Source organism: Muntiacus reevesi, chromosome 1, assembly GCF_963930625.1.
Source record: "Muntiacus reevesi chromosome 1, mMunRee1.1, whole genome shotgun sequence".
Lineage (NCBI taxonomy): Eukaryota > Metazoa > Chordata > Mammalia > Artiodactyla > Cervidae > Muntiacus > Muntiacus reevesi.
The window spans coordinates 200594522-200619133 of NC_089249.1; the positions used below are offsets into that span (position 1 = coordinate 200594522).

Genomic DNA, 24612 nt, shown 5'->3' on the forward strand with positions numbered 1-24612 from the left:
AGAAAAGCTATGACAAACACAGCATACTAAAAAGCAGAGACATTACTTTGCCAACAAAGATTTGTGTAGTCAAAGTTATGGTTTTTCCAGTAATCATGAGAGCTGGACCATAAAGAAAGCTGAGCGAAGAAGAATTGATGCTTTTGAACTGTGGTGTTGGAGAAGACTCTTGAGAGTCCCTTGGACTGCAAGATCAATCTAGTCAATCCTAAAAGAAATCAGTCCTGAATATTCATTGGAAGGACTGATGTTGAAGCTCCAATACTTTGGCCACCTGATGTGAAGAACTGACTCACTGGAAAAGACCCTGATACTGGCAAAGACTGAAGGCAGGAGAAGGGGATGACATAGGATAAGATGGTTGGATGGCATCACCAACTCAATAGACATGAGTTTGAGCAAGCTCTAGGAGATGGTGAAGGACACGGAAGCCTGGCATGCTGCAATTCATGGGGTCGCAAAGAGTCGGATACGAATGAGCGACTGACCACCACCACTAGGAAACTGAGCTCAGTGCCTTGTGGATAATAATTTCTCTTAAAGATAAGGATCAGTACAAAACAAAGTCAGACAATCTGGGATATACTGGGTTGTACGTAAGACAAATTCTTAATTTCTTACTTATGATCTTAATGACCCTGTTAGCTATATTATTTTTTTACATTGCCTGTTTTACAAGATTGTCATTTCTTGCGTTACCAATGTGTAACTGAGTCTCCAACAAAGATATATAGTTCTATATGAGGTCAATGATTAGAACAGTGGAACTCTTACATGAATGAGAAGAAGCTACAAGACGGAATCTTTTCCTAGACCATAAGAGCCTAGTAATTAATACAGGTGGTATAGAGATTTATGGCTACTGTTAATAAGGCTTAGTACAATAAGAGCTCATTGAGCAGCCTGGCAACAAAATTTCACCAGACCCAGAAATGAGCAATCTGAGCACCATGGGATGAAATGGTTATGAAAGGGCCCTTTTAATGACCATAAAATTTATGACCATAAAGGGGCCCTGACAACTGGAGACTGGCACTTGCCACCTACCGCTGTAGGGTGCTGGCAAGGATTAAATCATGAGCTGCTGTAGCTGCTGACCTTTAACACCCCCTAAAAGACATTCAGGGTGGAGATCAGTAATGAGGCACTCACTCTGTGCTCTGGGAAAAACTGACAAAACAGGTCTTTAGATAGTTAGATATTTTCAGGAGATTTTACGAGCCCAAATTCTTGCATCTTCTCTTACCTAGAGAGGTACTAACATCATTAATAGCAGCATTTGCTTTGGCTATTAAGGAGAAAACTACAATTAAAGTCAAAATGGAGTAACTATGCTTCAGACATCCAAGGCACTACTAAGTGACACTTAGTACCGGGTGTGATTTCAGACAAGTCCTTATACTGTTGAGAACTTAAGTTTTCTGAGTGGTGTCAGTCTTGAGATGCCACCAGCCATTCACCAGCCATGCTAACAGCTGGCAACTACAACCTTACTTTTTAAAGTCTCCTCTTGTAACTATTACATTTCTAGATATTAAAATTGCTTTACAAAATAACAAAAAGAGACATGTATGATGATCAACAGCTTATATTATTTATGTGTTAATATCACATCAAAGATTAAAACCTAGTTAGATTAAACTAGACAACTGGCTACCTGGCTACAAGTCTCCCCAAAGCACTAGGTTCAAATTGGGTTTCAGGCTTATTTTCCTGAGAGGAAATGAGATCTATTTTGCCTATTAATGTCAGGTTGTCCAACCAACTGAGTCTTTAACACCTACATCAAATCACACTGGGCTAACAGAAGCAGACATCAAAAATATGTAAGATCACGCCAAATGGCTCCATCCCTTCTGATAGAGTAACCCCAGTACTGACTCCATCTGGACCTGGATCAAAATTGCTACCATATATATCCTGGTTCTTACTCCTGCTTGGGTCCCTGGTTATAATAGTTCATTTATTGGTTTTTGGCCCCTGCCCTTTTAATCTACTTGTTAAGTTTGTCTCTTCCAGATTACAGTAGTTTCATATCAAGATAATGGCGATGCAGAGATGCCAGCCACTCCTCAGAACAGATCCTGCTGGTGTAACAAGAGAGGTCATCCTGGGCCCCTTAATGAGACAGGTTGAGAGCTCTGTGACGCCAACTAGGTAGGCTTACAAGCCCCATGCCAGCCCAAAAGACAGACCTTCATGCTTTATCCTCCCAATAAAGATTTCTTGGGGTTCACGTCTCTCAGGGGGATTTGAGACAGGAGATAGATCGGCCCCAGGCTGAGCAGCTGGAGTTTATCCCCTGTGGACAGATACTCCAAGATGAAAATAATAGCAGAAGTGAGGAGGACCTGAGCCCTGCCCAGATAGAGACCACACATTTCTCATTCTTGAGGTCAAGGAGATGTTCCCAACAACATGTGCACCGAAAGGCTCCTAAGGGGCCAAAAAGAAGGGGGAACCACCCCATGGTAGATGATGTCAACCTGCCCATAGGCCTCTTCACTAGAATCCACCTTGGCTGAGAAATGTACACTCACACAGGGGAGGACCTTGAGTTAAATCAAATACAGTCTCAGAACCAGGCAAAGTAATATGATTGGCCAGAGGAAACCTGGAAGAAACGCCCCATATAAGTGATTCAAACTACCTCCAGGGCATGATTCTCTCTAAGTCTGCTCATGTCAGTCTATTCATACATACCCTTTTTCTTTCAAATAAACACTTCACATGTTTCACTACTTTCTGTCTCTGTGGAAATTCATTTCTACAAAACCAATGGGCCAGGGCCTTGTCACTGAACACTGGCTCTTGTCACTGACCACTGGCCCTGATGGTCTAGAGTCTAGGATTCAGTGCTCTATCGCAGCCTGACTTCAGTCTCTGGACACGGAGGCAATATCCTGCTTCAAGCCACTGCAGGCTAAGACTGCTCGAGATCATTTTCATAATCAGAGTTATCTTTAGCTATATAAAAGTGGAAACAATTTAAAAGACTATCAACAGTGGGTCAGTTAAATAAGCTAGAGAATATAAACTCAATGGAATATTATTAAGTATTAAAAATAATGAAACAAAAGTATATATATTTTAATGTATCTACAGGTGGCGCAGGGGTAAAGAATCCATCTGCCAATGCAGGGGACACTGGATTGTTTCCTGGGTTGGGAAGATCCCTGGGAGAAGACAACCCACTTCAGTATTCTTGTCTGGGAAATCCCATGGACAGAGGAGCCTGGAGGGCTACAGTTCATGAGGCCAGAAGAGTTGGACATGACTTAGCAACTAAAAAAACAGCAACAAAAATATCACAAAATAAATACTTGATTTGTACCATGGTAAAATAAAATTCTATTGATGTATTAAAATATTTATGTGAGTGTATTTATATACACACAGAGGGGTTTTTTTTTTTTTTAATAAAGACACAAAAAAGCCTAGAAGAAATACACAACAAACTCTTGGGGAGCGGGGGTAATGAGAGGCACAGGACCTCACTACACATACACCAAAGAAAAACCTACTTAGGGAAGAGACATAAGCTAGGAGTTTGGGATTAGCAGATACACAGTACCATATATAAGATAAGCAAGAGCGATCTAACGCAGGCAACAATATTCTATATCTTGTAATAACCTATAATGGAAAATAATCTTAAAAAATATATGCATATCACTGAATCACTTTTCTGTATACCTAAAACTAACACAATATTGTGAATCAACTATACTGCAACAATAAAAAGGAAAAACTATAAGCCAAAATGTATATAGAAAAGTCTATGTCCTAAACACACACTAATAGTTAAAACACCATAATTCAAAGATTCATACACAGACTTTCAGCATGGTACATTTTAATGAAAAACTAAAAGCAAGACTATAAGAAAATGATGCAATCATTAAAAATGTTCATAAAAGGTTACATAAGCACCTATGTACATAAACACAAGAGAATATTACTCAGCCGTTAAAAAGAATGCATTTGAATCAGTTCTAATGAGATGGATGAAACTGAAGCCTATTAGACAGAGTGAAGTAAGTCAGAAAGAAAAACACCAATATAGCATACTAATGCATATGTATGAAATTTAGAAAGATGGTAACAATGACCTTATACGCGAGACAGCAAAAGAGACACGGATGTAAAGAACACTCTTTTGGACTTTGTGGGAGAAGGTGAGGGTGGGATGATTTGAGAGAGTAGTGTTGAAATGTGTATATTATCATATGTAAAGCAGATCGCCAGTCCAGGTTCAATGCACTAGACAGGGTGCTCAGGGCTGGTTCACTGGGATGACTCTGGGGGATGGGATGGGGAGGGAGGTGGGAGCGGTGTTCTGGATGGGGAACACATGTGCAGCTGTGGCTGACTCATGTCGATGTATGGCAAAAACCACTATAATATTGTAAAGTAATTAGCCTCCAATTAAAATAAATAAATAATAAATAAATAAAAAGCACCCATGTACCAAACACCCAGACTAAGAATTTAATACAGTTTTTAATAACACAGGACTTTATGATAATGTTAGATGGAAAAAAAGCTCAGAATACAAAATTAGGAGTATGACTTCAGCTACTTAAGACAGTACATAAAGGAGAAGAAACACATGAAAATGTCAACAATGGCTATCACTCACTCACTGTACGTGAGTGACTTTCATATCTCATATTTTTCCATTGCCAAGTTTTCTACAACGAGCTATCACTTTTTTTTTTTATCACTTTTATCATTATGAAAATTTTATTAAAAAAATGTTTCTGGAGTAGGAAATGGCAATGCACTCCAGTATTTTTGCCTGGAAAATCCCATGGACAAAGGAGCCTGGTAAGCTGCAGTCCATGGGGTTGCAAAGAGTTGGATGTAGCTGAACACACACATACAAAACAGAAACAGACTCACAGACACAGATAACAGACTTGTGGTTGTCAAGGAGAAGAGGGGAGGAGGAGGGATGGACTGGGAGTTTGGAGTTAGTAGATGCAAACTATTACATTTAGCATGGATACACAACAAGGTCCAACTCTATAGCACAGGGAGCTATATTCGATATCCTGTAATAAACCATGATGGAAAAGAATATGAAAAAGAATATATATAACTGAATCACTTTGCTATGCAGAAATTAACACAACACAATTAACACAAGTTAACATAATCAAATCAACTATACTTCAGTAAAATTAAAAAACAAAAGAAAAAAAAATGTTTCACTGGCATCATTACCTTGGGATCATGAACAAATGTATTTCCTTTGGTTCCAGGAGGAAAATCTCCAGTACAAATATATTTTAGACATTCAATGATGGTCTAAAGAAATAGAAAATTATATTATTTACTTATTAGAAAACTGCAGAACTTAACCATAAAATGTTAATTCATTATAAATGTTTATAAAAGATAAAAGACTATAAAAGATATGATTAGGTAAATTTTGATATATAAAACCTGACCTATAAATATAGAAAAGCTACATAATTAAGAAGGTATACTGAAAGAAAAAACAATTATTATTTTGGGAGGAAAATTTTCTATTTCTAATTAAAATTAAACTAAGTTTTTAATAACAATGGCTTAAACAGCTCACCATAGCTGATTACACTATATTGTATAAATGAAATTTACTGAGAGTGAAACTTAAATGTTTTCTCTCTCTCTCTCTCTCTCTCTCTCTCTCTCTCTCTCACACACACACACACACACACACACACACACACACAAGGATAAATTTGTGAGGCTGATACCCTGCAGGGCCCTGGGCACAAGGACTTTCTGTGTCCCCCATTTCTTTGATTATAGGAAGCAGCCTTCATTCACCCTCCACGACCTTCCCTGAGTTTCAAAGGGTAGATTCAAGCAATAAGGTTATTTAGGGAAGGGAGGGGATGTAGGGATGGGAGGGGATGAGACCAGAGAGACAGTCAAGAGCAGCCTTGGGGCAAGGTCCTGTTTCCTTATCAACAGATACACACAATATCTTTGAGCTACTTTGCAGATACCAAAACCCCCTCCAGGTGGGATGCTGCCCAGGGCATGCAGTCAGACCCCAGAGTAATTACACCTGAGGGTTGATGATGTTGATTCCCACTTACCTCACCTTCAGAATGGCCACAAGCTAATCATGCTCTGTTACTATAAAACTTGTCACTATATTCCCCAGTTGGGGACACATGGTCTGGAGGTACTTCACCCAAAACTGTCTCCGAGATCTAATTTGGCAACGTTGTACAGAGAAGCTGAGCTTTCTGGTTCAAGGTGATAGATGTGTTAACTAACTAGAATAGGAGAAACCTTTTGGGAAACACATTTTTGTCAAATCACCATGATGTACACTTTAAAGAGCCTACAATGATTATGTATACAATGTATATGTATACTCCAATAAAGCTGAAATTTTTTTAAAAACTGAAACAAAACAAATGGCTAGTATCAACCTTATTATGTGACAGGTACTGTACCAACCACTTTTACATACATTAAGCATTTAATTCTCGCATTAACCCTAGGCCATAGAAACTATTTTTAACATCCATTTTATAAATGAGAAAACTAAGGCAAAGAACATTTAGGTCACTTTTGCCCAGTCACACAACTAATAAATGGAGAAGCAAAAAAAAAAAAAAAAAAATTCTGTATTCAAGCAGCTAGGGCTCATAAACACTAAACATACTAATCTATCAGTAGAACACTTAATGCAGTGCTTAGGTACATAAAAAAGCATTCACTAAATAATATTTTTACATAAACAAATACACAAGAGTCTGGCATTCAACTCTCAACACTAAACCTTGTCTTTCTCTCTGCTTTTCACTTCTTCTCCCTGTTACAATGGTTATCACCTTGCTTTTCTCAAACCACCCTTTCGAACCAGAGAGCCTCTTAGCTACACTTCACTCATAATTGTGTACCATTCCAGGGTTCAACTCAAATTTCTAAGTATTTCCAGGGTTTTAAAGTCACAGTATATATGCCGTGCTCTAACCTTTTATTTGAACTAGGTAAGAGCATCCCAAAAACAAAAGTTTCCCAACTTAACAAAGCCCCAATGGATGTTTCATTTTAAAACTGTTATTTATCTAGTCATTATGCTGAGTCGGGATAGTCAGTTTTCTTAAAGTCACACATCTATATTTATATTTTATAATTAAAAAAAAAAAAAATCCCGAACGGAGACAACTACCAGGAAGTGAATGCTATGCCATGAGAATAAACAGAATTAAGAAAACATCTATCTATATATATATATAAAAGTTCCTGTGGGGCTGCGAGTTCGGTAAGCTCACACAGATAGCTCCCGGTCTCTCGGGATTCTCAAGAAAACCTTGTCCACTGGGCAGCACTGGACGTGAGTCTGGGAGGTGCCTCAGGCGCCAGAGACCTGAAGGCCAAACCAAGCCACGCTCCTGGACACGGAAGTCAGCTGGAGACCCAGGTGTACCCTGGGGCCCCAGGAGCTGAGTCATACTGACTCCCCTCACCCTGGAGTTCCGAACTCTGCAGATATTCTCCAGATTTGTAACACGTGGCGACCCATGAACTGAAGGCGGCTCCTTAGAGGACTTACCGTTTTCCCCGCCCCATTGGGTCCAACCAAAATTGTAAGGGGACTGAAGAAAGTGATAATTTGTTTATCTTTATCCTCTATTCCAAAACTCCGCACGCCCTGAATGCTCATCTTTTCGATCCGGGACATGTTTGCAAACGTTTCTTTTCTCAACAGCTGGGGTCTAGATCCCGGGGCCCACCAAAGTTTAGCAGCTGGACCGGAGCACAGCAAGAACGGGTCGTAAGGACTGCAGCGTCCCGGAAGGCTCGGGCTGGGACCGTCCCTCCCACACGGGATTCCTTCCCTGCTGCAGGACGAGAGCGGGGGTGGGGGCCAGCCCGGGGCTGCCCGCCAGCATACCCAGGCCCAGGGAGCCCGAGACCGAGGCACTCACAGACTCCCGCCTTGGCTGCGCCGCGGGTCAGGTGGGTCGCTGCGCCGGCGCGCGTTTACGCCGCAGGCGCGGGGCACGCCGGGAAGTCGGAAGCTAGGTGCGCGCGCAGGTTTACAGCCCGAGACGGTCGCGTGCCAGGTCTTCTTGAAAGCGGCTTGTGTCTCCTAGCTGCGGACCGAGGGAGGAGGGGCGAGAGGGAGGGGAGGAGGCGGGGCAGGGGTGAGGTAGCACTCAGTTCAGTTCAGTCGCTTAGTCGTGTCCTACTCTTTGCGACTCCACGGACTGTAGCAAGCCAGGCTTCCCTGTCCATCACCAGCTCCCGGAGCTTGCTCAAACTCATGTCCATCGAGTAGGTGATGCCATCCAGCCATCTCATCCTCTGTCGTCCCCCTCTCCTCCTGCACTGTCTTTCCCAGCATCAGGGTCGTTTCTAATGAGTCAGTTCTTCGCCTTAGGTGGCCCAACTATTGGAGTTTCAGTTTCAGCGTCAGTCCTTCCAATGAATAGTCAGGACTGATTTCCTTTAGGATTGACTGGCTTGATCTCCTTACAGTCCAAGGGACTCTCAAGAGTCTTCTACAACACCACAGTTCAAAAGCATCAATTCTTTTGGCTCAGCTTTCTCTATAGTCCAGCTCTCACATCCATACATGATTACTGGGAAAACCATAACTTCGACTATACAAACCTTTGCTGGCAAAGTAATGTCTCTGCTTTTTAGTATGCTGTGTTTGTCATAGCTTTTCTTCCAAGGAGCAAGCGTCTTTTAATTTCATGGCTGCAGTCACCATCTGCAGTGATTTTGGAACCCAGACAAATGAAGTCTGTCACTGTTTCCATTGTTTCTCCATCTATTTGCCATCTATTTCTCCATCTATTAGTGATGATCTTAGTTTTTTGAATGTTGAGTTTTAAGCCAACTTTTTCACTCTCCTCTTTCACTTTCATCAAGAGGCTCTTTAGTTCTTCTTTGCTTTCTGCCATAAGGGTGGTGTTATCTGCGAATCTGAGGTTATTGATGTTTCTCCCAGCAATCTTGATTCCAGCTTCTGCTTCATCCAGCCTGACATTTAGCATGCCATACTATGCATATAAGTTAAATAAGCAGAGTGACAATATACAGCCTTGACGTACCTCTTTCCAGATTTGGAACTGGTCTGTTCTTTCGTGTCTGGTTCTAACTGTTGCTTCTTGACCTGCACACAGATTTCTCAGGAGGCGGGTAAGGTAGTCTGGTATTCCTATCTCTTTAAGAATTTTCCACATTTTGTTGTGATCCACACAGTCAAAGGCTTTAGGGTAGTCAATAAAGCAGAAATAGATGTTTTTCTGGAATTTTCTTGCTTTTTTGATGATCCTATAGATGTTGGCCTTTTGATCTCTGATTCCTCTGCCTTTTCTAAATCCAGCTTGAGCATCTGGAAGTTCACAGTTCATGTACTGTTGAAGCCAGGCTTGGAGAATTTTTAGCATTATTTTGCTAGCTAGTGTGAGATGAGTGCAATTGTGTGGCAGTTTGAACATTCTTTGGCATTGCCTTTCTTTGGGATTGGAATGGAAACTGACCTTTCCCAGTCCTATAGCCATTGCTGGGTTTCCCAAATTTGCTGGCATATTGAGTGTAGTGCCTTAACAGCATCATCTTTAGGATTTGAAATAGCTCCACTGGCTTTGTTTGTCGTGATGCTTCCTAAGGCCTACTTGACTTTGCATTCCAGGATATCTGGCTCTAGGTGAGTGACCACACCATCGTGATTATCTGGGTCATGAAGATCTTTTCTGTATAGTTCTTCTGTGTATTCTTGCCACCTCTTCTTAATATCTTCTGCTTCTGTTAGGTCCATACCATTTCTGTCCATTATTGTGCTCATCTTTGTATGAAATGTTCCCTGGGTATGTCTAATTTTCTTAAAGAGATCTCTAGTCTTTCCCATTCTATTGGTTGCCTCTCTTTATTTACATTGATCACTGAGGAAGACTTTCTTATCTTTCCATGCTATTCTTTGTAACTCTGCATTCAAATGGGTATAGCTTTCCTTTTCTCCTTTTCCTTTAGCTTCTCTTCTTTTCTCAACTATTTGTAAGGCCTCCTCAAACAACCATTTTGCCTTTTTGCATTTCTTTTTCTTGGGGGTGGTCTTGATCACTGCCCCCTGTACAGTGTTGCGAACCTCTGTCCATATTTCTTCAGGCACTCTGTCTATCAGATCTAATTCCTTGAATCTATTTGTCACTTCCATAAGCCTCTTGTCCTTATCCATGAGGGTAGACAGAATGAAAACCACAATCACTGAAAACTAATCACACTGATCACATGGACTACAGCCTTGTGTAACTCAATGAAACTATGAGCCATGCCATGTAGGGCCACCCAAGACGGACGGGTCATGGTGGAGAGTTCTGACAAAATGTGGTCCACTGGAGAAGGGAATGGCAAACCACTTCAATATTTTTGCCTTGAGAACCTGAACAGTATGAAAAGGCAAAAAGGTAGGACACTGAAAGGTGAGCTCCCCAGGTTCGTAAGTGCCCAATATGCTACTGAGAAGAGTGGAGCGGTAATTCTAGAAAGAATGAAGAGAAGGAAGCAAAGTGAAAACAACACCCAGTTGTAGATGTGACTGCTGATGGAAGTAAAGTCTGATGCTGTAAAGAACAATATTGCTCAGGAACCTGGAATGTTAGGTCCATGAATCAAGGAAAATTGGAAATGGTCAAACAGGAGATGGCCAGAGTAAACCCTGGCATTTTAGGAATCAGTGAGCTAAAATGGACTGGAATGGGTGAATTTAATTCAGATGACCATTATATCTACTACTGTGGGCAAGAATCCCTTAGAGGAAATGGAGTAGCCCTCATAGTCAACAGAAGGGTCTGAATTGCAGTACTTGGGTGCAGTCTCAAAAATGACAGAATGGTCTCTGTCCATTTCCAAGGCAAACCATTCAATATCACAGTAATCTAAGGCTATGCCCCAACCAGTAATGCTGAAGAAGCTGTAGTTGAACAGTTCTATAAACTACAAGACCTTCTAGAACTAACACCCAAAAAAAGATGTCCTTTTCGTAATAGGGGAGTGGAATGCAAAAGTAGGAAGTTGAAAGATATCTGGAGTAACAGGCCAATTTACCCTTGGAGTACAAAATGAAGCAGGGCAAAGGCTAACAGAGTTTTGCCAAGAGACTGCACAGGTCATAGCAAACACCCTCTTCCAACAACACAGGAGAAGACCCTACACATGGACATCAACAGATGGCCAATACTGAAATCAGATTGATTATATTTGCAGCCATGGAGAAGCTCTATACAGTCAGCAAAAACAAGACCAGGAGTTGACTGTGGCTCAGATCATGAACTCCTTATTGCCAAATTCAGACTTAAATTGAAGAAAGTAGGGAAAACCACTAAACCATTCCGGTATGATCTAAATCAGATCTCTTATGATTATACAGAGGCAGCACTGAGGGACAGTAACACTAAGAGTTGAGAAGACTTGAGATGGCCAGGGATTCCCAGAGTGTGATCGTGTGATCTCGGGACACCTGGAGTGGAGTGGGGGGCGTGGTGTCCGTTTCTCAGTGGCCATTAGTGTACTGTGTTTTCTAGTAATCACGTGATGTCGGAGACATCATCGAAATGATGGCTGATGGACTGTATGCATGTATATTCTTATGACTTTTCTAAAACTCAAATTTAGCTCCAAATTGAGTAAATATTAATAATTATGACTCACATAAAAGCTCTTTTGGATCCTCAGTAGTTTCAACAAGTGCAGACAGGAATTTAATAAGAAAAACTTGTATACTATTGTAGACCAAAAGCTGTTTTAAGACTCTGTGTGTGCGTGTGTTTGCACTCAGCCGATCAGTTGTGTCCCACTCTTTGTGACCCCATGAACTGTATCCTGCCAAGCTCCCGTTTCCATGGAATTTTCCAGGCAAGAACACTGGCATGGGTTGCCATTTCCTTCTCCAGGGGATCTTCCAGACCCATGGATCAAAACCTACGTCTCTGGCAACTCCTGCACTGGCAGGCAAATTCTTTACTCTTGAGCCACCTGGGAAGCCCATGTTATAAAACTATAAAATTACACAACTATGTGAAGGAAGTCCACTTTTATAAGCAAAACTAATTGATGTTGTTTGGGCAGGGGCTCTAAAGAACTCTGGTACCATAGTCCTTTATGTCTCAGTGCAAAGAAGAATTCATCCAGAGCTAAGTGATAAGAAGTGATTTATTAGAATAGGACACTTGTGAGGCTTACAAGCTGGCGAGTGAGTGATGCTGCACCCTAAGAATTTACTGGGCTACAGTTTTATAATCAAAGGAAAAATGCAGAGGGGAAGAAGGGTTCCTTTGTCTTTCTTGACTAGATGTCATGCTTCCATCATCAGTTCCTTCTCCAGATTGAGCAGGGGAGTTTTCTTGTCCCTACTGGGTCAAGCTAGTTCCACAAATTATTGTTGTCTGTGTGTGCAGAGAGCATGTTGTAGGGAATCTTTAACTTTCTGAGCTCACTGGGCAGTATGTGGATCTCATGCCACAATTATTTCATTGTTTTGGGGCACGTCGCGTGCTTCTGCTGCATAGTTTTGTTGCTAAGCAAACCTGCTTGGTTTTGTGGTTAAGCAAACCTGTTTTCTTGAGTAATCATTAACTTACGTACCTATCATTAGCATACATATTTTTTTCTACTTACCATCCCCTAGTGGGATTAGCTATTTAATTACCTACTTTGTCCCTTCACTCTGTCCCTATCATAAGTACCACCACAAGAAAGGAATAGACACCTTTAAAATAAGAGGTTTTGTTATGCAAGATGAATACTGTACACCATCATGGGTATTTTTAACAACACTATATTATATACTTAAAAATTTGCCTAGATGGTAGATCTTGTGTTAACTATTCTTATCACACACAAAAAAAATATAATAGAAAATAAAATAAGATGAGAAGAAACTTTTGGAGGTGATGGATATACCAAAGGCATTGAATATTTGGACAACCAGACATTATATGTCTCCTGCTGTGGTCTTAATATGAAGTAGCCCACATTACCTTTTATGAATTTAGATAAAGAAAAAATTTAACTTGAATCTTTAGCACCTTTAGATTAAACTTCCAGTTTATAAGAAGTATTAACTAATAACAACACAAGGATGAAAGAGGCAAATCTGGAAGGCAGAATGTGTTACAAGACATTGCCCCAGACTCTCAGATTAGTGTCATTAAAACAAGGGGTTTTGTAGATTCTATAAGAATGTGGAAAACTTTAGCCAAAAAAATAATCAGAGAAGTAAAAACAGGCAGAAACAAAGAAAAACAACAAAGGAGACCAAATAATAATGTGGTCATTAAACGTAGTTTTGGGACCTTCAGTTTCTTCTCAAGGGCTGTAGAAAATACTCTGAGCTATATCCTGTGAACTGTCTTACAAATACCGAAAGCTCCACCAGGTGGAAGACGTTAACTACATGATGATCAGACCATAGCCATGACGTAAGGTGCCTCAATTCCAAGAATTAGCCTCAAGGAAATGGGAAAAACTGACCATGGAACTGAAGACTAACTGTATCCAAAACAATCAAGATGATGCTGGTCAGACCACCAGTGACCGATTTCAACATGAATGCCAGAGCTGACTGTGCTGTTTCTGCATGTTGCCCCCTCCCTCTGTCTATAAAAGCTCTTGCCCCCTGATTGATGGAAGGGGGAGGGATCAGCTTTTGGAGAGAAATCCATCCTCCCTCCACCTCTGCTGCTCCTGTTGCCGGCATTGAAAATAAAACAAGCCTTCTTTTCTACCAACCTGGCCTCTTTATTGGCTTTTGAGCAGTGAGCAGCCAGACCCCACTTTTGCTAATGGTAGGAACCTATAGAATCTATAAAACTAAGATAACAACTCTAGGAGGAGGGGTGGAAAGATTTGAAATAAAAATGATTAATTTTTAAAAAGACTAAAAAGGCAGATCAGTCAAGTTCCCAGTTCTCAGTAAACTATTTTAAAATGTTGCTTCACTTATAATCAATGAAATGGAAATTTTCATTATAAGTAAAATACCATGCAATACCTATTCATGTACCTATTAGTGAATCTCTTTATCTTTATAATACTTTCTGACAAAACCCTGTCTTTTTCTGATATCGATATCAGTGTACCAGCTTTCTTTTATTTGTGTATATTTATTCTATTTATTTATTTATGGCTGTGCTGGGTCTTTGGTGCATTGCGCTGGGTTTCTTGAGTTCTGGTGAGTGGGGGCTGCTCTCTAGTTGTGGTGTGGGGGCTTCTCATTGTGGTGGTTTCTTTTGTTGCAGAGCACCAGCTCTAGGGCATGCTGGCTTAGTTATCCTTAGACATGTGGAATCTTCCTGGACCAGTTATCGAACCTGTGTCCCCTGTGTTGGCAGGCAGATTCTTAACCACTTGACTACCAGGGAAGTTCTATCAGCTTTCCTTTGATTAGTATTTATCTAGTGTGTCTTTCTGAGGCTTCCCAGGTGGCTCAGTGGTAAAGAATCTCCTGCCAATGCAGGAGAAACAGGTTGGGTCCCTGGGTCAGGAAGATCCATGGAGGAAGAAATGGCAACCTGCTCTGGTATTCTTGCCTGGAAAGCTTCATGGATGGAGGAGTCTGGCAGGCTACAGTCCATAGGGTTGCAAAGAGTGAGCTACAACTGAGCACAAATGCATGCATGCACACAATGTGTCTTTCTATCCTTTGATTTTAAAACCCTTCTAATGTTGTTTTAGGCTTCAGGTGGCTCAATGGGTAAAGAATACTCCTGCAATGCAGGAAACCAAGAGATGCAGGTTCCATCTCTGGGCTGGGAAGATCCCCTGGAGATGGACATCCCCTGGAGAAGGCAACCCACTCCAGTATTCTTGCCTGGAGAACCCCATGGACAGAGGACCCTGGTGGGCAAAGAGTCCATGGGGTTGAAAAGAGTCAGACACTACTGAATCGACTGAGTTCAGTGTCATTTTGCATGAAGTGAACAGTTATTCCTGATGAATTTGGTTGTATTTCTCATATTTTGTGCTTTTTCCTTCTATTTCTCCTTTCTAGGTTTCTGGATTGATGGAGTTTTCATTATTCTCTTGTTTTATTTTACTGGTTTTGAAGTTGCACATTCTATTTTGATTCTTTTAATAGTTATTCTTGAATTTTTCACCTGCCTATTTTGAAATCTGAAGTTAATATCTTAAGTATCCTTTCAAACAGTATAAGAACCACTGAGTCTAATTCCACCTTAGTTTTCCACATTATCAGTGTTTAGAATTTTTTTCCATATTGTCTTGAAATACCCTCATTTATTTTCTAAACCAGAATTATTTATGTTTACTAACGTATTTATCAACCTTTTTTATTAGCACTTCTTTGGATCATTTCATAGCACTCCTTTTTGGTTCATTTCTCTCATTATATTCTAGTGCTAAAGAATCTTGAGGGAAAGAAATCCATCCCACAGAGCTGATATCAAGATTAAGCAAAGTTATTTTGTGAAAGTGCTTTATAAATGGTAAAACACAGGCTTCCCTGGTGGCTTAGTGGTAAAGAATCCACCTGCCAATGCAGGAGACATGGATTTGATCCTTCATCCAGAAAGATGACACGTGGAGGGGCAACTAAGCCCATGCACCCCAACTATTGAGTCGGGGAGCCACAACTCCTGAAGCCCACCCACCCTAGAGCCCGTGCTCCACAGCGGGAGAAGCCTGTGCACTGCAACCACAGGAGCCCTGCTCGCTGTAACTAGACAAAAAAGCCCGCACAGCAATGAAGACCCAGCATAGCCTAAAGTAAATAAAGTTGTTTTTTAATGGTAAAACACTGTAAAAATATGATTTATTCTTTGTGCGTTGAATATTTTTACAGGGTTTATCTGGTAAAATGTAACAAAGCTATTGAAATGAGCATGTAAGTTTCTCAGCATAAGGAAATATTTTTTAACTTATACATAGAGCTTTTTAATCGTGGAATACTAGCAACAAACCAAATGGTGAGGTAAACTGTGGTATACCAATTTCATCTAACAGCAGGTAAACTTTAAAAATGGCTTCCCCAGTGGCTCAGTGGTAAATTATCTGCCTGCCAATGCAGGAGACACAGGAGATGTGGGTTTGATCCCTGGGTTGGGATGATCCCCTGGAAGAGGAAATGGCAACACACTCCAGTATTCTTGCCTGGAAAATCCCATGGACAGAGGAGCCTGGTGGGCTACAGTCCATGGGGTCACAAAGAATCGGACACAACTGAGCACACACGCACGCAACCTTTAAAATACTACACGGAAGAGAAGTATTAATAAGCAAAAAAAGATAAAATTGCACACATTCATTGATTGTAACTCTGTAAAGCTGTCTTAGTAAAGACTGGAAGTGATCAACAAAAATCTGATAGTTGCTATGCCAAGGGGAAGTTGTTCTGTGTTTCTTTTCCTATGATGTTATTTATTCATTTAAAAATTATTCAAAAGATATACTTGGAGATTGAAAGGATGAGAGAGTAAGATCAAGAAAGAGATGCTATCATTTTACATTTAGTCACTACAAAAAAAAAAAAATGTGGCATCATGCCCTGTGGATTGATTAGAATCAGTTCATAGAAAAGTCATTTGACCTTAATGACTATACGCTTAGTAAAAAAAAAACAAACAAACTTATCCTTATCATTTTTTAAAAACCTTGTTGCCAATTTGGAAGCCATTAAGAGAGACAAACGGCTTCCCTTGTAGCTCAGTCGGTAAAGAATCTGCCTGCAGCGCGGAAGACCTAGGTTTGATCCCTGGGTTGGGAAGATCCCCTGGAGAAGCAAATGGCAATCCACTCCAGTATCCTTGCCTGCTAAATCTCATGGACAGAGGAACTTGGGCTGCAGTCCTTCACAAAGAGTTGGGCACGACTGAGCGACTAACACTTACTTACTTCCTTACTTACTAATAGAGACAAAGGTTTTAGGAAAACAGGATGGATGCTGCCTACTAATACAACTTTTCAACAACAAAGTCCTTCTTCTAAACTATAAAATTATTAGTAACTCTTAAAAATTCTGTATACTGATTGCTAATTTCTTTCTAGTCTCCTAAAATAATGTGGGTTTTTCAAAATGCCATGGTAGTTAACATTGACTTGTTCTCTATAGATGAGCTTTCACTTTTGCTCTATCTTGGAGCCCACCAAAGTTGTTTCTGTCTTCAGGCTCTTAGCCCCGGGCCATAGGCTCCTTCAGTTTCTACTGTACTCACATTAATGTGTTCATCTAACACAACCATGTTTGTTGTGTTAGTTGCTTAGCATGTCTGACTCTTTGCAACTCCACTGACTGTAGCCAGCCAGGACACAGCTAAGTGCCTGACTGTTTATTCAATAAACATTGAGTGTGTACAATAAGCTGCTCAATGAGGATAAAGAGATCAATTAAATAAAACCCTTATTCTCAAGGTGTTTACAATTTATTGAAGTAAAAAAGTTCCCAAGTGCGTGACACTTACAGGATACAAAGTCTTTTTACATCATCATAATAATATAAACAATCATTAACTTTTTTTCAACTTGCAAGTTTATTTTTAATAATCTTTTAATTTGATGTAGCTTTAGATTTACAGGAAAGTTGCAAGGAGATTAGAGTTCTGAAGTCCTCTGTACCCACTTTCCTCTGTTGTTCATGTTAGTATAGTATATTTGTCACAGCTGGGTAACCAACACAGGCACATTACTAGACTCCACAGTTTTGAGAGGGTTTTCTTAGTTTTTCCTTATCCTTTTTCTGTCTGGGATCTCATCCAGCACACCACATTGCACTTAGTCATCATGTTGTCTTAAATTACACCGGGCTGTGACAGTTTTCAGACTTGACTTGTTTTTGATCACCTTGACAGTTTTAAAGAGTATTGGTCAGGTATTTATTCCTTCAGTTTGGGTATGTGTAGTATCTTTCTCATGGTTAGACAGAGGTTTTGAGTTTTAGGGAGTAAGACCACAAGAATAAAATGCCATTCTCATTACATCTTGTTAAGGGAACACACAAGCAACATGACCTATGACTGTTGATGTTGACCTTGATCACCCAGCTGAAGTTTGCCAGGTTTATCCACTGCAAAGTTACTCTTCTCATAATCCCCTTTCCAGACTGCACTCTTTAAAATGAATCTTATCCCACACTTACCTTAAGGGTATCCCACACTGAAAGGGAATTATACTCCATTTCCTTGAGGCTAGAATATCTACAAAAATTACTTGGTTATCCATTTCAAATAGAGCAGAGTGTACACGACGATCCCAAACTCCCGATCTTCTCTCTTCCTCCATTCTTCAACCCCCAACACTGAACCCCGGCAACCATAAATTCATTAGTTAAGTCTGTGAGTCTGTTTCTGTTTCGTAAATAAGTTTGTCTGTATCATTTCTTTTTTAGAAATGGATAACCAACAAGGTCCTACTTACTGTACAGCACAAGGAACTCTGCTTAATGTTTCAGGGCAGCCTAGATGGGAGGGAGGTTTGAGGGAGAATGGACATACGTTTGGCTGAGTCCCTTTGCCATCCATCTGAAACTATCACAATATTGCTAATCAGCTACACTTCAATATAAAATAAAAAATTTTAATTACTTGGAATTCTGCACAAGAGATCAAAATTATTAACTTTTGTTTGAAGTTTTACATTAATAAACCTCTTTCAAATACATTATTTTATGGTCCCTGCTCAGAGAGAGTTTGCAATCAGGTTGGGGAAATCAGACTAATAGAGGAATAGTTAATGACTTATGACAATATTATAAGAAATGTAATCCTGTACATTCTTGTACATTCATGTTCATAATGGCATTATTCACAATAGCCAAAAGATGGAAATAACCCTAAATGTCCATTGATAAATGAATGAATAAACAAAATGTGATATATACATACAGTGGAAAATTCCAGGCTTTCACTGCCATGGCCTGGGTTTAATCCCTCATTGTGGAACTAATCCCACAGGCAGTGTGGCATGACCAAAAAACCAAAAAAAAAAAAAAAAAAGGGAAGGAAATTCTGCCACATGCTACGAGAAGGATGAACCTTGAAGACACTATTCTAGGTGAAATAAGCCAGTCAGTAAATGACAAATACTATATGATTCCACTCATGTGAGTTACCTAGAATAGTCAAATCTGTGGAGACAGAAAGTAGAAGCATGGTTGTCAGGGGCTGGGAGGGAGGGGGGAAAAGAGAGCTGTTTAATGTGTACAGAGTTTCAGCTTTGCAAGATAAAAAAGTGTTCTAGAAATGGGTTGTACAACATTATGAATGTACTTAACACTACTGAACTGTATACTTAAGAATGATTGATGTCACATTTTATGTTACGTGTATTTTACCACAGTTTTTAAAAGTTTTGAGATGTCTAATTTTGAATAAGAGGATTTTTAAATAACTCGCCCTCCAATAGGGACCCACAGTTATGCGATAGATCAGAGGCTGAGAAATAGCACCCTGTATGGTTTTAAAAACTATGAATTGCCGACATCTAAGAATCAGGAGATTATACACGGTACTCAGGATTTCTGGCTTCTTTGAAAAATTGGATGATTTGGCAACATAAGTCCAAGGATGTCACATGGCAACAGGCAGCTGGAGCTGAGCACGTCTGCTGCCTGGAGACAGGTCACTCTGCTGCAGATTTCTGCAGCCCCACCATCTGTACTGTGTCAGACCTGGCCCATTTCACTCATTTTCATAACCAGCCAGCATGACTCCCTAAAAATAGTGGGGGGTTGGTGAGCTTTTCTCCTGCTTTAGTGAACACTAGTACAGTGATATCTTAGTCCTCCACCACCTAATTCCCTGCGCAACTCTATAACAGGAAGAAGTTTAAAACTCAGAACTTTGTGTATTTAAGGTACTAAGATAACAAGTCACATGGCAGTTCGTCTGAAACGTTCATCTAAGCCCACACGTTCTCGGCATAGCCCGTAGAAGTCAAGGAAAAACAGAGCAAACTCTCTGTGAAATCTTCCGGGGAGAGAAGTCAGCTTGAGTCAGCTTTGGTTTTGAGAGCACCGTTTTAAGAGCACCTTGATCTAGTCTATTGTGATTCCTACCTCATTACCTCACTCCTGAAGTCTAAAAAAAAAAAAAAAAAAAGTTTTTTCGAGTGTTCAAACTAAGAGTTCAAAACTTTAGCAGGAACAAAACCAGACGTGAAGGCTGCTACTGAAGTCCCACACTACTTTTACGCTACCTGTGCAGAGGTGTGACTACACGCATGCAAAAGGTTTCTGTACCTCCTGGGTACTTCTGCTTCTCATACACAGCTCTATCCAGCTTTGGAAGAGGATTCTAGGTAGCAATTTTTATTTGGTACCATCTCTGCTAGATACTCAAAATAGTCCTAAAGCCAGGGTTCCAAGGCACCAACACAGAACCACGTTGGGAGGCTCACTGAAATTCTCCATCACAAGCCATGGCTTACACCTCCATTATGTGTGCTCCAGCCAGGGAAGAAGGAAGAATGTGGTCCAGAAGAGGGCCCCATTTTACTCCCTCCCGGGATTATGTGGCCCACCCAGGGTGTGAAAGGATATCCCCCCACTTTGTGGGATGTGAATGTGATGTATATTTTTGGTTGCTTTCCTAGGATCTAGGTCCCTCTTACTACCACCTAGGACCCCAAATTTCTCAGCTATGCAGTTCAAGTGGGATGAAGCCCACCTCCAGCTGCCTGGAGAGCTAATCAGCATATCACATAGCCCTGGCCACAGGGTAGGGGGAAACGTGGGATTGAGGGTGAGTAAGGCTGAATTCTAGAACTTTTAATTGAGCAATCAGAAAAACACAATTTGCTTTCTCCTGTGGCTCACGAACAGGGTACATACAGATTTAAGAGTTTGGACATGGTGTTGGGTCTACAGTGACCCAAGGAGTGGGTCGCTGCCTCAGAGTGGAGACAGAAGTCACTTTGGCAAGCAACATAAAGGAGCCTCCACCCTAGATCATTTGACTGTATGAGATAACAAATCCCTCATTTGGCTTCAACCAGTTTGAGTTAGGTTTTGGTTACTGGCAAGAGAAAGGATCCTAATCAAGAGTACAGTGAACACAACTTGACTGCTAAGTTTTGATGGTCTCCACTCTAATCACCATCTTCAATCACCAACCAGTATTTTCAATTTCTTTTAAGACAGATCAACCTCGCTTACAACTGCATTAGAGTTTACTTGATCTGAAAAGAACTTCTCAGTATTTATGTATTTCAGCATAAAATTCTACGTAGTGGTTTACATTATACTTCTTTTTATACTCAGCTTTTAAAAGGAAATTCAATCTTCTGACTTTAAGACATGCAAATGTGGGGCAATGATATATCAGTCTAATGATTTTCTTTGGAAACAGGAAACATTTTTAAGGGGGAAAAATAGGGATTTTGATTATTATTAAAAGATAAAAGTAAAACTATAAGATACAGGCATTGGAAATATTTAGTTTCATAATATGCCACTATTAGGCATTCTCTATCTGATTGTTAGAAATTATTCATTTCCTCAAAGAGAGAGAATAAATTGGTTGGGTATGCAATCTTGTACTATGCACTTTCTCTGCCAAGGCAAACGCTGAACGTTTCAGAGCCATGAGAATGCTTCTGCATTTGACTTTGGTGGCTCTTGGAGCTGCCCGTGCCCTTGCTGTAGAAAGTACCCTGAGTAGACTGGTGGCAGAGACCTTGACTTTGCTCTCCACTCATCGAACTCTGCTGATAGGTGATGGGGTAATTTTCTCTTTGATTCCTACAGCCTTTAAAATATATAGGTAATCCTTTGTGGTGGCTAATTTTTAGAGATCTGTCATTAGTCTTGAAATTATGAGAGATTAGTACAAATATAATTGATAATCATACGACTAGCAAGCATTTTTACTAAAAGTTACGAGTGTTAGAGTGCTTTTAAAATGAATGTATTTCCTTTCCTTTTCAGAACTTGATGATTCCTACTCCTGAGCACACAAATGTAAGTTAAATCATGATTTGATAAATGATTGAGTGAATAAGTGAATTTCATGTTTTAAGCTATAAAGCAAAGTTATCACTGGAATGATTTACTTTTCTCCATTTTGTTTTTATATGTGTGAATACAAAAGTATGTACTTAAAAATATTAGGAATGACTTTATAACAAGTAAAATCCATTAAACAAGTGGATCAGGCCCTCTAGTGATGTCAGTTCTCCATCTCAAACAGCCTTGAGTCAGGCATTCATTTTTTTTAGGTATTTAATGTCTTTTTACTTTAAAAATTAATTTATTTTTTAAATTGAAGTATAGATGATTTACAATGTTGTGTAAGTGATTCAGTTACGTGTGTGTGTGTTTATATATACATTATTTTATATATATTGCTTTTCAGATTGTTTTCCCTCCTTTCCATATAGGTTATTATAAAATATTGAGTATAGGTGATACTCAATAGGTCCTTGTTGTTTATCTGTTTTATATATAGTAGTGTGTATATGTTACTCCCAAATTCCTAATCTAGCCCTTCCCTCTACCTTTCTCCTTTGTTAAGCATAAGTTTGTACTCTATATCTGTGAGTCTGTTTTATAAATAAGTTCTTTGGTATCATTTCTTTAGATTCTACATATAAGTGATATATGATATTTGTCTTTCTCTGTCTGACTTACTTCACTTAGTATGATAGTCTCTAGGTCCATCCATGTTGCTGCAAATGGCATTATTTCATTCCTTTGATAGTTGAACAATAGTCCATTGTTCATTCTTTATTCACTTATTCATTCATTCATTATTCATTCTTTATATTCATTTTTTATTTCTTTATTCATTCTTCTGTCAAAGGATATTGGCTATTGTAAATAGCACATCTTTCTATAAGAATCCCATATTGAGTGAGAGGAGCCTCCTAGTCTCCGTTCAACTCTGACTACCTATGACTTTCCTCACTTTTATGTCTTTCTGAAACTTGAGCAAGTTAGGGTTATACTTTTAGAATCATGATCAGTAGACATTAAAATATACAATGAATGCCCTATATTAATATGTGTGTCATTTCTACATATTTAAATTATTATGATTGTATAAAGGAATTGCATACATTTAAAGTAAGTCATGGTTGTGTTAAAATGTAAAATATATGATTTTATTAGTCTAAATAAAATAAAATTACCGGCTGGAACTACAAAAGGAAACTCATGTGAGGTCAATCAGTACTGTAGTTACATTATACTTCCTAAACATTTTAACTTTGGTTAAGGAGTTAATTTATATCATTTGTAAAACTCCTCAGTAATTACAAAAATTTTATCTACTTTTGGAAATTATGTCTCACTGTGAAGTGGTCTGCTACTTGGAAAAGGAACAAGTAAAACATTCTTTGGAGAAGGGAACTCATGTAAACAACACAACTAACTTCTGGGACCAAATTTTTATACCTTGTTTTGATTATTTATTGTTTTTAAATCTTCCTTATTTAGCACCAACTATGCATTGAAGAAGTCTTTCAGGGAATAGACACATTGAAGAATCAAACTGCACAAGGGGATGGCGTGAAAAAAATATTCAAAAACTTGTCTTTAATAAAAGAACACATAGACAGACAAAAAGTAAGCTAAAAATATTTAGTGGAAACTTAAGTATATTTGTTTGGTTCTGCCTACATTTGTAGGAATTGACAGTTTCCTACAATACTTATTGTCTGTTCTTTTCACAGCAGAAGTGTGGAGGAGAAAGATGGAGAGTGAAACAATTCCTAGACTACCTGCAAGTTTTTCTTGGTGTGATAAACACAGAGTGGACAATGGAAAGTTGAGACCTACCTCTTTCACTGTAGGGAAAGTTTCTGGAGGAGGAGAAGGATGTTTTAATGCAACAAGGATGAGGGCCAACCAATGGCGGAGCCTTAATATTCAGTGTAATTAAACTTCAGAAGCAAAGTAAATATTTTAGGCATACAACTGTTTTACCTCACACAGGCAGAAAGTGCATAAAAACAAAAAATTTGAGTTGTATTTCAGATGTCAGAATCACTGAAGTATTTTCTACCAGTTTGCTCCAGGCAAAATAGATACATATATATATATATACTTTTATCTATCTTATTTAACATAACATTTTGTAAAATGTCTGTTAACTTAATATTATTTATGAAATAATTGAGAACTTAGAAAATTAATATTTATTTCACCTTAAGCTATGTTTCAATAAAACAAAAATAGACAACTCTAGTTCAGTTTGTTGCTGGCCTTTGTCTTACTCCTGCAGAAAGCGCAATCTGTGTGAGACCATGCTGAGTTTGGAGGTCTTTCCCATCTTCTGGGTGGCAGACGTGGCAGGTTGCTAGGAGTACCGTGGGTGGATGTGACCTAGTGGGACCGAATGGGGAAGGAGGCAGCAGGGGCACGGGCAGGGGCCGAAGCCTGGCTTCCATTCCACTATACCCAGAGACTAGGATGGTGCAGGCTAAATGGCGGGTGATGAATGAATGAGTGAATGAATGAATGAGTGATTATAAGGGCTGGCCAGAGAATTCAAATGAGTTTCACCACTTTGCTCAGAGAGGAGGGCACTGTAGGAATCTGTATTTAGGTCTCTTTCCAATCTATGAGAAGAATGTGGCAGACCAGTCCCACTGCCAGATTGGGGAGGGGGCTGGAAATGCTCTTTGTGGAGCCCGGAG

The 24612-nt window shown here is 39.6% G+C and overlaps 2 protein-coding genes across 3 annotated transcripts in view; one reads left to right on the forward strand and one right to left on the reverse strand.

The window, feature by feature from the left end:
• RAD50 (RAD50 double strand break repair protein) overlaps positions 1-24612 on the reverse strand; it is a 257110-nt gene that overhangs the window by 110394 nt on the left and 122104 nt on the right. The window contains exons 1-2 of one of the 2 annotated variants that reach the window (XM_065918131.1): positions 7568-7976; positions 5230-5313 (exon numbers count right to left, since the gene is read on the reverse strand). In XM_065918131.1, coding sequence (XP_065774203.1) covers positions 5230-5313; positions 7568-7696 — 213 coding nt within the window. In that variant the 5' untranslated portion in view covers positions 7697-7976. Of the gene's footprint in view, positions 1-5229; positions 5314-7567; positions 7977-24612 lie in introns of those variants that run through there. The other variant, XM_065918132.1, reaches the window with a different exon arrangement.
• Positions 21559-23745, forward strand: IL5 (interleukin 5). Its single transcript, XM_065934212.1, has 4 exons — positions 21559-21696; positions 21902-21934; positions 23411-23539; positions 23647-23745. The coding sequence occupies exons 1-4, from the start codon at positions 21559-21561 to the stop codon at positions 23743-23745; spliced, it is 399 nt and encodes a 132-aa protein (XP_065790284.1).